Source organism: Dipteris shenzhenensis, chromosome 4, assembly GCF_047967505.1.
Source record: "Dipteris shenzhenensis isolate YYH24624 ecotype China chromosome 4, Dip_SZ_1.0, whole genome shotgun sequence".
Classification (NCBI taxonomy): Eukaryota; Viridiplantae; Streptophyta; class Polypodiopsida; order Gleicheniales; family Dipteridaceae; genus Dipteris; species Dipteris shenzhenensis.
The window spans coordinates 37,783,335-37,798,929 of record NC_141599.1 but is presented as its reverse complement, the minus strand read 5'-3'; the positions used below and the strand labels follow the sequence as shown (position 1 = coordinate 37,798,929).

Genomic DNA, 15,595 nt, shown 5'->3' with positions numbered 1-15,595 from the left:
TATTGGTTTGACCAAGATTGCACTCATGCCTATGATATAGTTCAAAAAGCTTCTTCATGCTATGGCAAGCATAAAGCTTGCTACTAATGATGCCATTGTGCACATCACCTAATGCAAGATCATGTGACATTAGTGTTTTAGTGAAAGTCAATTTCACTATTCTAAAGAGGCATGAGGATTTAACCCTTTTTCCTTCTATGATTACATTCTTGCAAAGGAATGCAGAAGTTGAAGAGAAATGTTTGTGTTTTTTGGTGTGTTTACCATGCAACAAGTTGCAGTATAGGGATACATGTGGCCATACGTTCACTAGCACCATAGTCCCCAACTTTTGCTGCAAGATCATGGGTGCAAATGTAGCCATGACGTTGTCTAATCTATTGTTTACGTTATCACCACCACCAACTCTGATCATAGCCTCAATTCATGACCTCTATCAGCAATGCTGCTTAGTATTGCTTGCCTTCCATGCAAGCTCTACAAACTTCTTATTTAGTTGTCAGTTCTGAAGTCCCTCCACCCCGTCCTTGTATTCTCAATCTCTTCCAGAGCATTGTATCCAATGTGTCCAAACTTCTCGTGCCATTACCATCATTCCATCACTTTGGATTTCATGATCACGTCATCCTCGTCAAAAATGACTCATCCTGTTCTTAGCCAATTCACTGGCAGAAAAGCAAACTTTTACATAGGTCAAGTACATACAAGACATGCTAGAAAATAGAGGGGGTTGGTTGCTACCACCAACGCTCCTTGCATAGCATAAGATAAACAAAGACATCATGCCTAGGGATCACATGGTGCTAATTTCAAATCGAATTTCTTTCCTTAGAGAGAAAGAGAGAGAGAGAGAGAGAATAATTGAACAATGCTGAAGAAAGAAAAAAAGAAAGTTATATTAACGTCTGTGGAAAGCCTCAAGGGCCTATGAGACAAAGTACACACCCAAAAGTTGCAATTACATCTGGATAACCCGTGAGAGTCGGGGGAGCATTCTACAGGATGCTACATGCGACCAAAGCACAACTCACACGTGGACAGGGAGCTTTAGCCCGACTAGAGAGGCACTGCTTTCAGGTGCACTTTTAGGACCCACTAATGAAGGGCTGGCTTTTCAACACCCTAATGAGGCCACCTGCCATGTATGCAGCACCTTATTGGGGGAGCGGCAGCAGGTGATTTTGGGTTCCAGGATGATTCAGAGTAAGCCCCTAGTCCCACATCAAATAGTACAGACAGACTTCGCCATGACACCTCTCCAGCAATCGCATCTGCACGACAACCACAGTACGAGGTGGGTGTGGACTGGACGAGAGGAGTAGAAGATGCGTTCTTGTGCAGGTGCTCCTAGAGCTTTTCAGGGACACCCTTTCATAGTTTGCACAAAGCCACTGCCTGTCGTGGTATAAGACGCCGCAGTACTGATACCAGAATTATTACGTGTTAGAAAAGCGCAGCGAAAAGAACTCTCAGCACCCAAGCACCCTCGGGAACTCAGCAAACACTTACTGAAATATAGACAGCAAACAGAGAAGAATAGAACTCAGTTTATTCATCCACAAAACATGGGAAAACTCCACACTCAAAAAGGTCATGAAACATAGGCAGTGGCCAAGCCCTAAGTCAGCCGACTTTGGCCTAGTAAAAAACCAATGAACAGACTGCTTCTGTCGTGACTGGAGCAGCAGATCTGCCCGACCCAAATAGCCTAGGTGACTCTAATCCTGGTCACCCCACACTGTCAAATCATGCTCCATCTACTGCAGGAGGTTCACACAGACTGTCCCATGCATCACGGGGCTGTTCAGGCCATGAACTAGTCCGTACAGGTGCTGCTGCCTTGCCACATGTCATCGTGGCAGTTCCAGGTAGGGTTCCACATGTTGCTGATCTCTGATTCACCTTAAAATTTGTGCAAACCTAGGTATGCCTACACGTAGTGCCCTGACCCCTTGTCCTCCTCATTTGGGGTCTCACAGGTGGGTCAGTGACACTTCCAACCCTCCCTCTCAATGACATAACAGACTGCCAATGCCCATTCGTCTGATGAGATGCTCCAGCTGAACTCTAGGGATAGCCTTGGTAAAAATGTCTAAAAGTTATCCTCCGTTGGGCAATACAGCAGCTCCACGATCTTGTCCCGGATCAGCTCCAGACGAATGAAATGGTACTGGACCTTGATATGCTTCGTCCTAGCATGAAACATAGGATTCTTCGCAATTACTATGCAACTCGTTTTGTCACACATCACAATTGTTACCGCCTCCTGGAGAACTCCTATGTCTTCCAGTATCCATTGGAGCAAGAGAGACTCCAACGCTGCCTAACCGGCTGCCCTATATTCTGCCTTTGTAGAAGACAATGCAACAGTAGGTTCCTTCCTACTTAGCCACCAAATGGCCCCTCCTACTAACATATAGCAATATCCTGAAGCGGAACATCGTGTGTCCCAATCTCAGCACAATCCTAGCCACAGAACCTACGAGCTCAACTCTGAAGTGGTAGGATATTCCACAACTGGATGTTCCCTTGATGGTACATTAAAACGCAAAACTCTGCTTTCACGCAATCTTCTGTTGCCTTGTTTGAAAACTGGCAAAGAACACCAAGTGTGAATGCTATGTTAGGTCTCGTGTTATGTTATGTCAAAGCAGGGACATAACTAGGCTAGTGTGATGGAGGTCAGGTTAACCTATGGTCATGTGTCCTAACCTTGGGACACTTCAAACACGTAGTACCTTTGGTACGTTGGGGAGTCTTAGGCTTGAGACACCTAAGACACCCTGCATCTGTATAAGTGAGAGTCATTGCTTACTTCGGGATTCTCGGGAGTGGGGCCTCCTGAGAATACATAGCTAGGTTGAGAGCCCGTCCAGGCCTGTGTCCCCCTAACGACATCTATGTGCAGATGGGGCTGTGTGGTATGGGACGCATAGCCTTACTGGGGATGGACTACGGTCAGAGGTTGTCTGACCTCTAGCTCGGGGTGATCCTGAGGAATCTACGATTGGGTGGGTACACGCTAGCCGATACCACACGTGTCCCTATGTTTGTATTCTAATATGGGTCTATGCTTGCAGGTTAGCATGAAGATAGAGGAGATGTTGGATCCCTAGCTTATGGAATGTTTCATTTGGTATCAGAGCGAACTCTATCTTCTTGATTTTAGAGCTTTGAAGGTTATGTTTGCCTGTGCAATTGCTTGTGTGTGATTGCGTGTTTAGAGGATGGATTAGAGAATTTGTGGTGCCTTGAATCTTCAGGATTTGCTTGGAGTTTTGAGGAGTGAAAAACAAAATGATGTGTTTGGTGAATTTCGTTTTTGTATGAGGTGTACTGGGAACTTCGCTTTTGCTTTTCCTGCCTCTGTTTGCAAGTTAGAAGACTTTGCAAGCACAGAGGAAGGTCCAGAGAAGAGTAAGGAGTGAAATTTGCAGCAATTAGAGTGTTTGGTGAGAATCTATTTGTATGAAGGCAGGCAAATCTGTTTGAAACCGTCCACTACAAGTTTTGAGCCGGAACAATGCCTAACAGGGTCATTTTTTGCTCTAGTCACATTGCACAGCCACCTGGAATAGGTGCACTGCTGTTCTAGGGCTGGCGATTCAAGGGCAGGATGTTGTCGGATTTTGGAGGCTTGATGCAGCCTGGAATAGTTGCTACACTGTTCCAGGGCTGCGATTCTGAGAAACAAAACATAAGGTAGCTTGCCTTGGGGCCAGGATGCTTCAGGACTGATAGTGGACCTCCAGAGGCTCATGCTTGCTTTCTGAAAGTTGAGTTAAACATTTGGACATGCAGGCTAGTCCTACTTTTTTGGAAAGTACGGGTCATGTGTGACATGCACCCATCCAGCCTCTACTTCAATCAGCCCTTCCTACGCCCATAACTCTGCCCATACCTCAGCAAATCGAGTGCTTTCTGCTGCAAATGATTGCTCTCTCAGCACTCTTTCATCCTAGCTACTCTACTACAGCTCCACCTTTCAATCCTTGCCAATATCAAGCAATTCTGCCTCTCTTTTCAAGGGAGAATATTGTCTTGAAGCCCTCTTTCTCATCATGGAGCCCATTCTGGGGGATGGAACTCAGCCCAATCAAGCTGCTGGAACTTCTGTTCTACCACAGGTGCAAGTGGTTCAGATTGATGCGAATGTTCTTCAGGGTTTGTTCAATGAAATGCAAAATACTCACTCAGCACCAGCAGCTGATGCTCTTGCAACAAACTCAGCAAGCTCATAAAAAGCACTATGGTATGCCCTCCTTTTCTCCTAAGATCTACTCAGGAGAGAAAAAAGAGAGGACTCCAAAGTATGTACGCTGTTGGTTGAACAAGTGGGGAGCTCACTTCGCCATCATTGACTATCCAGATGATATCTGTTGAGATGTCTTTACGAGGGAAGGCTTTCACATGATGGCGAGCGTTGAAGGCCTGACATCTTCTTATTATAGTTAGCCTCTTCAGGCTTGGAGTTGGAGTTGCCAGCTTGACAGTTCTTTCGGGGCGAAGAAGCCTTCGCACCAATTCTTCAGCACAAGAGAAAGCAAGAGCCAAGGAACTCTGCTTCAAGTGTGGCAAGCCAAGCCACATATCACCCACTTGTCCTTTAAACTGAGTGAAAGGTAAAGGGAAAGAAGCTGTCCCCTTCATAGAATCATGTACGCCAGGTAATCCTTGTCACATTGCTCGCCTTGAAGTTTTTTCTTCTGATTTAAATTGTCATAAGTGTCATTTTAATGTCCATGTGTTTGGATCCCATGATTTAATTTGCATCGTTGGATATGTCAAGGGGCATCCAATTCACATCTTATTTGACACTGGACGTACTCACAATCGCTTCTCTTGTACAGAAGCTGAACATTCCCATGATTCCCAGTAGCCATTGCTACGTCATTAATCTCGCGCATGGAGCCACTGAATCTTGGGAAGAGTTAGTTCCAGATCTTCGGATGGAGATTCAGGATTACTCACAAGATTTATCGTCCCATGTTATGAGATTAGATAGTGTAGACCTTTTGATTAGCATGGAGCGGTTCTTTGCGAAAACCGTTTTGTAAATATTGAATACAGCAATCATGTAATAAAATTTCAAGTTAATGGAAAGTGGTTTACTCTTCAAGGGGATCTTCATGATTGCCTCTCAACTTGATTTAAATTTACATGAGTCTAATAATCAGTATTTTTACGGTAGGCAGCCTATGGGGAATTTTGGGTTTCTTGGCCTCTCCTTGAGCCACGTGTCCTAATATAAGCCTTGGATTTAATTTTGATCTGAAGGCCTACAACACTTGATGAAAAGTATGCTTTTGGATGAAAAGCTCTTGATGGAAGGCATGAGAGCTTTTGAAGGCCTCTAAATCTATATATTTAACAAACTTCAACTCTTTAGTTATTTTTGGCTTAATCTTTTGTGAAAAAGCTAGCTTTTTGTGTTCTTCTCACCTGCAATAGATACACTCGTTGTGCCTTCATGTTTGCTTCTTCACTTCTGTCTTTGCCCAAACTTCTCAAGTACCCCTGTGAGGAGTGGAAGCTGTTGGGAGGAACGTCTTCATAGGCCTTTGTGGCTGTTCTGTTGAGCTTAGTGATTCAATGGTGTCAAGTCACCCAATTCCAATGGGAGTGATCGTATCGCTATCAAATTGGCTAGGATGTTTGAGTAACAAAACACTACTATCTTGACAATCCACCTGCTTGTAGCGTGCATTTGTGTTGTTCCACTCTCCTTCGTGGAGTCTTGAGTCAATGAACAATTAATTGAATTTCTGAATACGGAATCAGAGTGTTCTTCGGTCAACATCGAATAGAAACAACTCCCCCCTCCTCTCGCTCTCTCTCAAACTGGGCACATCGCAACCATGCGGGAGATTCGCTGGTCAGGAGAGTGAGGAGCCTACAAGAGGGAAGAAAAAGCTCACCATAGATTCCTCAAACTGCAGGAACACCATCACAGCCGGTCACAATGTGTGGTACTTGGCTTTGTGACCTTCTAAAAGAGAGAAGAGGATTCAAACCAGCTTGGCCAATGGGCGGCGAGCGAAGCTAGAAAACTACAGCTCAATGTTGAGGTGCATGGGAGAGAAGCTGAATCTAGAGGATGTGTCAAAGGGCGAGTTTTTCATGGTGATCTACGCAGCTCAAATGACCGAATCGTACTGACTTGACCAGCCTTGTGAGACCTTGCATCTTTGCGTACGCTAAGCACTGGCCTCGATCCCACTCTCTTTCTCAAGGCAGTATCGAGTGGAGCCGCAGGATCCAGGATTATGGAGCTGTAGCTTATCGATGGTGATTTTACACCCAAAGGCTTTGCTGAGAATATGGTAAAGGATCTTGGAACTGCTCTTAGAGAGTGTCAAGCAATGGGATCGTATCTTCTAGGATTGGCATTGACACAGCAGTTGTATGTGTCCCTCTTAGCACATGGAGACGGTCAACTTGGAGCTCGAGCAATATTCTTTTCTCTTCAACCTCTCACTATTACTTCCCACGGATTGTCATTGGCTTGTTGGGGAATTTTGGGTTTCTTAGCCTCTCCTTGAGCCACTTGTCCTAATATAAGCCTTGGATTTAATTTTGATATCAAAGCCTACAACAATTGATGAAAAGCATGCTTTTGGATGAAAAGCCCTTGATGGAAGGCATGAGCGCTTTTGAAGGCCTCTAAATCTATATATTTTGCAAACTTCAACTCTTTGGATCGTCTAGCTGATGTTGGCTCTGTCGCCCTCTCTCTCCAACATTGCTCACATCAAGAAATCGATTCGGAGGTAGAGACAGGATTTCCACGGTACATGACGGAAGAAATCATGACAAGAATTTGGTCGATGCTCGAGTTGGAATACAGATACACTCATTGAGATTTAGGTAATATATCATTCTCTTACATATTCGCGATACTCAATCATGGCGCTAATATTCTCAGCGATTACAACCTCAGCGTATGGGGAAGGGCCCGTTCCCTTGGATTATAACTATTTGGAAGAGGAAGCGCGCCGCCTCCCCACCCACACACTGTGTGGTTATATAAAATAAATACATATCTATATATATATGTTTTCCATTTCAAGTTCTATGTTTTCTTTTGCTTTTGCATATTCTAAATTCTTCTTTTTCTATTTGTGTGCCGAGGTATTCACAAGAAGGGAACGCTTAAACACATACGCCATCTGGTCGGGCTTGCTATTGTCAACTTAGTTTATAGTCAGGTATTTTTCAAACACTGGCCTGTCATCTTTTCTTCATCGTTAATTTATAATCAACATATTATAGATTACTCTCTTCATTCATTCCCCTTAGGCGGCCTACCGCACCCTAGTTGTTTTGCTTTGGAAACTTTTCAGTTATTCCAATCTCGAGACTGTAATGCTTTCTAGTGTGTAGAGAAACCTGAATTGTGTTTTGATAATAATTTAAGTTCATTTTTTGCAAAACACACCCATGAAGCATGTTTCAATTGTGATAATGTTAATGATTGTTGTCCTGAAAAACTGCAAACAGGGTAAGATTGCATAATGTGTTTTACTCATAATAATACTTGGCCACACAACCCCCTGCCCATCTGTTTACTAAATTATAGTAATCTGTTTACTGAATGATTGGCCACACAACCCCCCCCGCCAATCCGTTGAAAGATAACAAACAAAATTTCACTGATGGATTTCCATGTTAAACAAGCTTCAGTTTGGCATGAAGAATGGTGGAACTGGGCTAAGAAAGCCTCTGCTTGCCTCTTCTTTGGCATGTCGGCTGTAATGACAATGCTTAATCGAAAAATCCATGATGTTATTAGTGCACTGGATACTCAAGAATTGAGCCGGACTTCAAGATGCTATTTCATGCAGTGGTCTTTTAACAACTCGTGCCGCATCCTAGTCATTGTGAAAGGGAAGGTATAAGAACCCATTAATATCATCAACCAGTTGGCAGAGTATTGGAGTCAACCATGGAGGAGGACAGCATGGATCTTCTTGAGTTTGCTGAGAAATATGCTAGCATAATGAAGCTTCTCTTTCTAGCCCACAAGCTGAAACCCCAATGGACAATTCTACATCAACAGCCCGGGATTAAATTGTTGTTCACCCCCTCAAGAGGTTTCAAAAAATTTGAAGGCAGCATTGCTTCTGCAATATGAAAGGTTTACCTCAAGAAATCCAGGAGAAGACATTCTCGGACATTGCCATGTCATCTCCCATCACTCCTAAACAGGGATCCTCAAAACACTTTCATACATCCTTATTTCCCCTCAGACTTTGGAAGCAGAATTCATTGCACATAGATATAAGTTTGGGAGCTGTGGGAGATAAACCTGATGGCTCCATTGGCAGTTGATACATGGATCTTCCTGGCTGATCTTTTGGACTCTGCTAAAACAGTAAAGACTATGATAAAAAAAGCTACGTAGAACTTTGACATTAGTCTTACTTATAATTCTGCTCTCTCTTACTTCTCCCCTATTGCAGTCAGAGATGCCCAGCTCTCTTGCCCGTGTGTGGAAGGTGCAAAAGAAGAATTCCCAAATATTATCAACAACATCTTTAGTGTGGGCAGATCTAAATGCAGATGCCTTGAGAACAATTTGATTGTGTAAAGCTCAGCCGCTCAGGTTTGATCATAGTGGCTGAGTCTCATAGTTCACCTTTTATCAAGGCATCTACACTTTAGATAAGGTATACCTATATTAGAAATGTCATCGATATACTTGGAATTCTCCCATCACTTTGTGAAATTTTGCTCTTGCAGAGCAAAATTTTATATGATACTCATATCAAAGCTTTGTGTAGCCTATTTCACCTCAGCCTTTATTTTTAAGAAAAGAATCTACAAGATCAGCTAGGAAGATCCAAGTATCTATTCCAATTGAGCAAGTAGATTCATGTCCCTGAGCTCCCAAACTATATCTATTGCAGTACGGTCCCTCAAATAGTTTTATAGGATACCAATGGTTCCGTGCTAAAGGTATGTCAATTCATCATCTTCCACCATTGGCCGCTTTATGAAACAGAATCAGCCATCATGGGCTAGTTAGCTTTTGTAGGTTTAGAATCCTCATTATTTGGAAAGCTCCTTGTTATACTCTATGGTCATGCGATAGTTCATCACTAGAGGTATGTCCATTCATCATCTCCCCCCTATTGGTATCATCTTGACGCACCACTCTTTGTCTGGCACAATAAGAGGTTCACAGGATCGATGACTTGTGACAAGCTTATCTTCAGCAGACTTGGGTATCATCGATCCAGTCACATGCTACTAAGATCATGTCTATAGGGAGCCTAACGTCATCTAGCCAGAGAGGGACTCATCAAGCCACTACATCCATCTCCCACATGAAATATGGATTCGTTTCATCAATTCCATATAGAAACTCGATGGGTGATCAAGGCCACACACTATAGTCCCCCACCATGAGTTCAAATTATACCCTTTGCGATATGTAGGACATAGAGATAAGAGGACTCTCTCTCTCTCTCTCTCTCTCTCTCTCTCTCTCTCTCTCTCTAGCTCTAGAGAGAGAGAGAGGGAGAGATGAATCCAGGAACACGCCCAAACTCATCCTCTAAAAAAACAACATAGTGCAGTTTCAATCTCATGATAGTAACTCATAAGGTTGAAAACCATAAACTGCATCACCATAGCAGGGACTAAGTACTATGACATCCCCACTGACGTCATCAGCACCCAACAGTGGGTGTAGACCATAGTATAAACATATGGTCCCACACATACAAATCCACACACCCACACATACTTGAGCATCCATTTATACAAAGTCTTTGTGCTGAGTTTCTGTCGGCACTCCAGAGGTGAAGGGCAGACTCAGCCATGACGAAGGCTAGCACTGAAGGAGAAGGCTAATCAAAAAGTAGTCCAAAATCTCTTCATTAATTGCTTGTGAGGACTAAACAATTTCATTTTAGTCTCTCCCAAACCAGCATCTAAATCTAGTTGATAGGGCAATGCACCACTGAAGATAGAAAGAATTAGGTTGAACACCATAAACTCATTGACCACCGAGACCATTAATGCGCTGCCTTTTCTCTATCAAAGGTCACAGGATCACATCCTTATAAATAAGAGAAGAGCCGCTTACAAGACACCATTCAACACATGACCCTAGCCTCACATCCACATGTGAGGAGAGAGCCAAGGCCATAGAGGAGACACTGCATACGAGGCACTCTCATTGCAGCCCCAAGCAACTTTGCATCAAGCTCAGGTGAGACCCACAAAGCAAGCCAGAATATCAAAAAGATAGACCTTGGACATCCTCTAGAGGCACAAGGCCAGGATTGCGCCCAGCTCACTCTTAGCTTTGAGAACTCATCCTCAATCTCAGACCTAGCTTGATCATCCCAAGCCCCCAAGCTCCCTCGATAGACAAGATCAGGAGCCGTGGGCAACAAATGCAAATCTCATATAATTTTCATGGACATCAAGGGCCAAAATGGCCGAGTTTCCATCTCTAAGATATATCTTTCTACCAGTATTTGTTTATGATCTTTCTCTTCATTATATACCGTAGAGGTACAAGACACTACCGTAGTGGTACAAGACACCTCCTCTAGTTCCCCTACGTAGGGTATCACCATGGTATATTTCAAAATCTAGATCCCTCAAAATCTAGATCTTGGTCTTATACGTTCTTTTGGCCTTCTTGCAAACATCAATCTCCACAACCAAGGGTCTCCAGCGACACATGGGAAACTTTTTGAAGGTCAACTTGGTAAAACCAAGGTCATGATCTTCAACACGTCTAGGGCAGCTGCACATTAGAGCAACTCACCTTCGATGGGACACCAGTTGAGATTGTTACACCAGTTGGGAAACTTTTGAAGGTCAATTTGGTAAAACCAAGGTCATGATCTTCAACACGTCTCGGGCAGCTGCACATTAGAGCAACTCACCTTCGATGGGACACCAGCTGAGATTGTTACATCTTATACATACTTGGGAGTCCTCGTTTCAAGCCCGATCAAAACGATGAGACTAGCCATGCAGGCTCGATTGAGTAAACGGTATGCTGCACTTGCTAGACTCAAATGTTAGTGCTTTTAGTCACATTTTCAAGACCACATCATATCCTGTTAGCAACGTCTGGGGACACCCCTCTACAGCTTGATGCAGCCTTCCAAGTGGTCACATACTTTCACAGAGTCAGGGAATTCAGCACCACTACATCAGGATGACGCAGACTACCTTGGCTGGCCCTGATGGCACTAGAGGCAAAGGAGGATAAGCAAAGTTGGTACACCCATACACATAGATGGTTTGCAAGATATGGACAAATAGCCACTGTTTCAGTATAGCCTTGAGACCCCATTCATTCCGTTCACCTGTCACAGGCTGAACCATGGGTGAGCCAGGTCATCAGAAAGATGACCTACAGCTCCATACGTAAAAGACCTCCTAGCATCACAAAAGCTTTCAGTAATACTCAGCTTCTACAAAGATCATTGCTTGCAGATCTTGCAGGGTTCTATTGATCCCCATGCTTTGAGGATCTCGATTGGACAAATCCGAGTATTCCCTACAGACTTCTTTTAACCGTTGCCTAAGCCACAGGCGAAAGAGCTGAGACTTAAGTAGTGCAAATATCTCCTTTTTACTATTAGACTTAGGGAGACAGACAACTACTACGAGCTACCTCCCGGAGACCACAGAGGAGGAGAGACGGGTCCAGACAAACTGATCGGACTGAGCACAAGTGGCGCTCTATTATTGATTTCCTCACTAGAGCAAAGCCACTATCAGCTATTGATATTCTTGTCCCTGACATCAACCTGAGTGTGGATGCCTGCTTTAGGGGCTCCAGTCCTTTCATTTATGTGGTTTTTCTTCAGTCTTATAGACCCTTCGGTCTCTCCAAGACGATAATAAACTCTCTCTCTCTCTCATCTTTTTCGACTGTTCTCTTAACTCGAGTTATATGGAATTTCCGCTTACTTTACAAGCACCATGATTGTCCAACTTGCTATATCAGGCCTCCATGTTGCATTCCAATGATGGGCAAGAATTTATCTCTTTCTTTCTTTCTTAAGTATAGCCGTGCTATGGCATTGCATCTTGATGGTGCGGCGTCTCCTTCGTGCTGCATTCGATGCAGCTTTGTTAACAGGACATTGTCGCACATATATCTCTTCTAAATAGCTCGCGGGGGATAGATTGAGGTATGCAATTTAGGACACAAGGGACTGTTATCGAACATCTGGCGCATTCAATGGGCTCAACGACAATAAGTATCCAAACTGCCGCTACTGTAATTCAAAGGTGACATACATTCATGCTCTTAAAGGTATTCTTACCTTCTGGGAGAGAGGTCTGTTTGGCAATTGCAATTGTAGCAGATCCAAATCTTTCCGTCTCCAGTCGTTTCGTAAGATCTGAGAAAGGATATCGTGGGATTTGAATCCATTCTAGTTGAAAAAACAAACTATTCTCCAAAAAGATTTTACCTGAGGAATGGAATCATCCATGGTAGGAAATGCTCTGCTTGCAAGCAAGGGAGCTAAGGATGCCAAGAAGAAGGACGACTTTCTCAAGAAGGTTGTGCTTACGTTGCATGGTCCTCTTGTTTACATACTATTCCCGCCATGGTGCATTGAATGCATTTGGGCCTTGGCCTAGACTTCGGCAAACAATCTTGCCCCTCCGGTGGGCATGCTCACATCGTAATCTGTAAACACCCTTAGTTTCTAAAATTTTAAGGTTCCTTAAAACCTCACATGGCCACCTCCCCGTTGTTCTCCGTGAACAAGAAATGCACAACAATGAAGGGTTCTGCTCAAACACCCCTCCCACTCGCATTCCCCTTTCTCGCTAATAACTTTGGGGAGGAAAAGATGGGAGTCCATCGGTTTCGGATTCCAATGGAGTCTTGGATGTTGACATTTCCAATTCTAGGTGTAGGTACCCCCAATTGTACATATTCAAAAACATTTAATTAGTAGAAAGGGGAAGGGTAAAGAGGACATAAATGATGACTTCCCTTTTTGCTCTATTTATAAGGGCCTTTCCTTTTATTTAGATAACCATTTTAAACCCTTCTTCTCGAATGTTTTCATAATAGTTTTATGTAGCCTAATGAATGAATTTACTTAAATCCCTCATTTGCATGAAAATTTGGAGGTGTCCCTCTAACCTTTCCTTAATTGGGCTATTCACCCAAGATATCAATTAAATTTCTCAATAGGGCAATTAAGGCTTCCTCTCTCCTTCACTTAACTTGTATAAATGGAACACTTTATTGAGATTAAGGGCTTTACTATTCCTAGTTTTAAGGAGAAGAATTGATGATGATCATCTTATCACGTGGAGGATAGCTTACTTCTGTGGGGTGTATGTTGAAGATTTTGTAAGGGTTGTAACTTGGATTAGCATGTCCAAGGCATATGCTTATACTAGTGATCTGGGTTGGTTCTAGTTGAAAGTACAATGTGGAGCGAGACCTAGAGATGCAAGAGTGTAGGAATTGGAAATTTATTTCAACAACGTCTTTACATTCTTCCAAACAACTTCTTCATGGGAATATAGGGAGCATCTTTTTAATTTATTAACATGGGTCCAAAGTGGCTCATAGACAGGGGTCCATAATGGGTCATTGATAGGGGGTAGGGATTCATATTCACATAACATGCATTTTTTGTGTGATTTACGTACGTAAACAACAATTTGATGCAATGACAAAGGCAATCATCGGTAAGCTTCCCAGTATAAACAAATTAGAAACCAAAAATATACCTCTTGTAGTATGCACAGTACCATTTGCACATTATAAATTTATTGCCAGTAAATGTACATTTACTATCAAAAAAAGGACCAGTATTACCAAGAAATGCATTAAAATTAACAAGAAGTTGGAGTGCCAGTAACAGCACGGAACTTCCCCATGTGTATAACAAGCTTGTTGGGCCATTTTTAGGCATTGGATTTGAGAGGTAATTTTCCGATCTTATCTTAAGCCCACCCTATCCTAGGGAGTGGTTCTTGGTTCTTGCGCTCACAAGCTATGAGGCTAGATGGGACTACGCCTTGGGTGTAAGCACCTAGAGGGATACTTTTTTTGCCTTTTTTTTCGTTGGCATGTATCATGTTGCATGCATGCATTCTATATAACAATTATATATCATCCATGTTTCACATGTCATGCATGCATGCATGCATGTTCTATTGCACTTCTACATTTGTAACTTCAAATTTGAATCATGTAATACATTGATGCGTGTTTTAAATGTCATGATAAGTGGATAAAATCATGTGTATGTGTCATCGTGTGTTAGAAGTAGCTTGTCTAGACAATACCCCTTGCATATGCACATAGGGTATTTTAGTTTAGCATCATGGAGGATGTCCATTTACTAAATATATGTACAGCACAAGTTTCCATTCTACTTCTAGATTTCAAGAAAGCTTATGATAGAGTAGATTGGGTTTTTTAAAAGGGTACCCTTCTATGATAGAGGGGCTTCCTATTTGTAAAGGTCTACCCACAGCCACGTGCTTATCAAAGGTGGCAGGGGAGAGAGGTTTCAGATTTGTCGATTAGTCTGGCACGATGTTATCTTGCCCCTTTCTTGTATTTATTTGTGCCTGAAGCAATGAGCATCTTTTTGAGATCTCAGACATACATTATTGGGCTGAGACTTCTTCTCCTAAGACACAATGAGGAGCACTTGGGTAGAGATCAGACTGATGATATTGCTATTTTTGGCATACATTATTGGCTCGAGACTTCTCCTAAGACACAATGAGGAGCTCTTGGATAGAGATCTGGCTGATGCCACTTCACAAAATCTCAATTCTTTCAAGGCATCCTTGGATTTATTCTACTCTGCAGTAGGTGCACATATTAATCTAATAGCTTTTGGATTAATAATGAGGACACTCTAGATTGGGGGGCTGATTCAAAGGGGTGCTTCTGTCAAATACTTAAGTTGCGAGGTTGGTGTGAGCATCTCTCCTTCATAGCAATTTGTTCATGTTGAAGAGTATCAAGAAGAAACTCCTATTAAACCCGACCTTGCTCTCAAGGTGGTTATCGTCAACAAGTATTGTTGGCCATCGTATGTTTTGCTTGCTCTTGTTGGTTCCACTCTAGGGATTGTATCATTGAGCTCAAAAGGGCGATAAGAAATTTTATATGGAGTGGACTATATGGTTCAACAGATAACACCAAAGAAAATTGGGGCTAACACTAAAGACAAAGGAGCAAAAAACGAAGGGAATCCAAAGACCCCAATGTGAAGGGCAAGCAGAGGGATGAGCGATAGCTCTAGAACTGAAAGGACGAATGGTAGGCCAGAGGGTCACAAGGCAAAAGACAAAGGGCGAAAGATGAAGGGCAAAGGGAGAATGACAAATGGCAAAGACAGAAGGGAGGAAAGAAGATAAAGGATGGCTTCAGGAACCAAACTTGCATGGCCAAACGGGTGGGCCCTTGATGTGATGGTCACCTAATAGTGGTCACATAGCTCCGCAGCTGAGACCTACAACCCCTACAACTATGGTGGTAGGAGTTTGTGGGGATGTTAGGAAAAGGATGGTCACATGGGGAACGAGGCCCCTGACACAACCAAGGAAACACAACAATGATGAA

The 15,595-nt window shown here is 43.0% G+C and overlaps 1 protein-coding gene across 3 annotated transcripts; it reads right to left on the bottom strand.

Moving 5' to 3' along the window:
• Positions 1–178: 178 nt before the first annotated feature.
• LOC147902815 (uncharacterized) lies at positions 179–12,567 on the bottom strand. 3 transcript variants are annotated; one of them, XR_015540924.1, is made up of 3 exons: positions 12,456–12,567; positions 12,306–12,383; positions 179–665 (listed from the first exon to the last, which is right to left on the bottom strand). XR_015540924.1 is itself a non-coding variant. In XM_087374242.1 (3 exons), the coding sequence occupies exons 1-3, from the start codon at positions 12,474–12,476 to the stop codon at positions 1,212–1,214; spliced, it is 309 nt and encodes a 102-aa protein (XP_087230368.1). In that variant the 5' UTR covers positions 12,477–12,561; the 3' UTR covers positions 982–1,211. The 3 variants fall into 3 exon arrangements, 1 of the variants encoding a protein (XP_087230368.1); XM_087374242.1 differs by lacking the exon at positions 179–665 and adding an exon at positions 982–1,421 and having other exon boundaries at positions 12,456–12,561; XR_015540925.1 differs by lacking the exon at positions 179–665 and adding an exon at positions 12,158–12,208.
• Between the last annotated feature and the right edge of the window lie 3,028 nt (positions 12,568–15,595).

Coding starts and splice junctions, on each gene's coding strand:
- LOC147902815 (XM_087374242.1), bottom strand. CDS start 12,476: ATGGATGATTCCATTCCTCAG. Junction 12,384..12,455: donor TGGATGATTCCATTCCTCAG/GTAAAATCTTTT, acceptor ATCCTTTCTCAG/ATCTTACGAAACGACTGGAG. Junction 1,422..12,305: donor ACAGACCTCTCTCCCAGAAG/GTAAGAATACCT, acceptor TTCTGGTATCAG/TACTGCGGCGTCTTATACCA.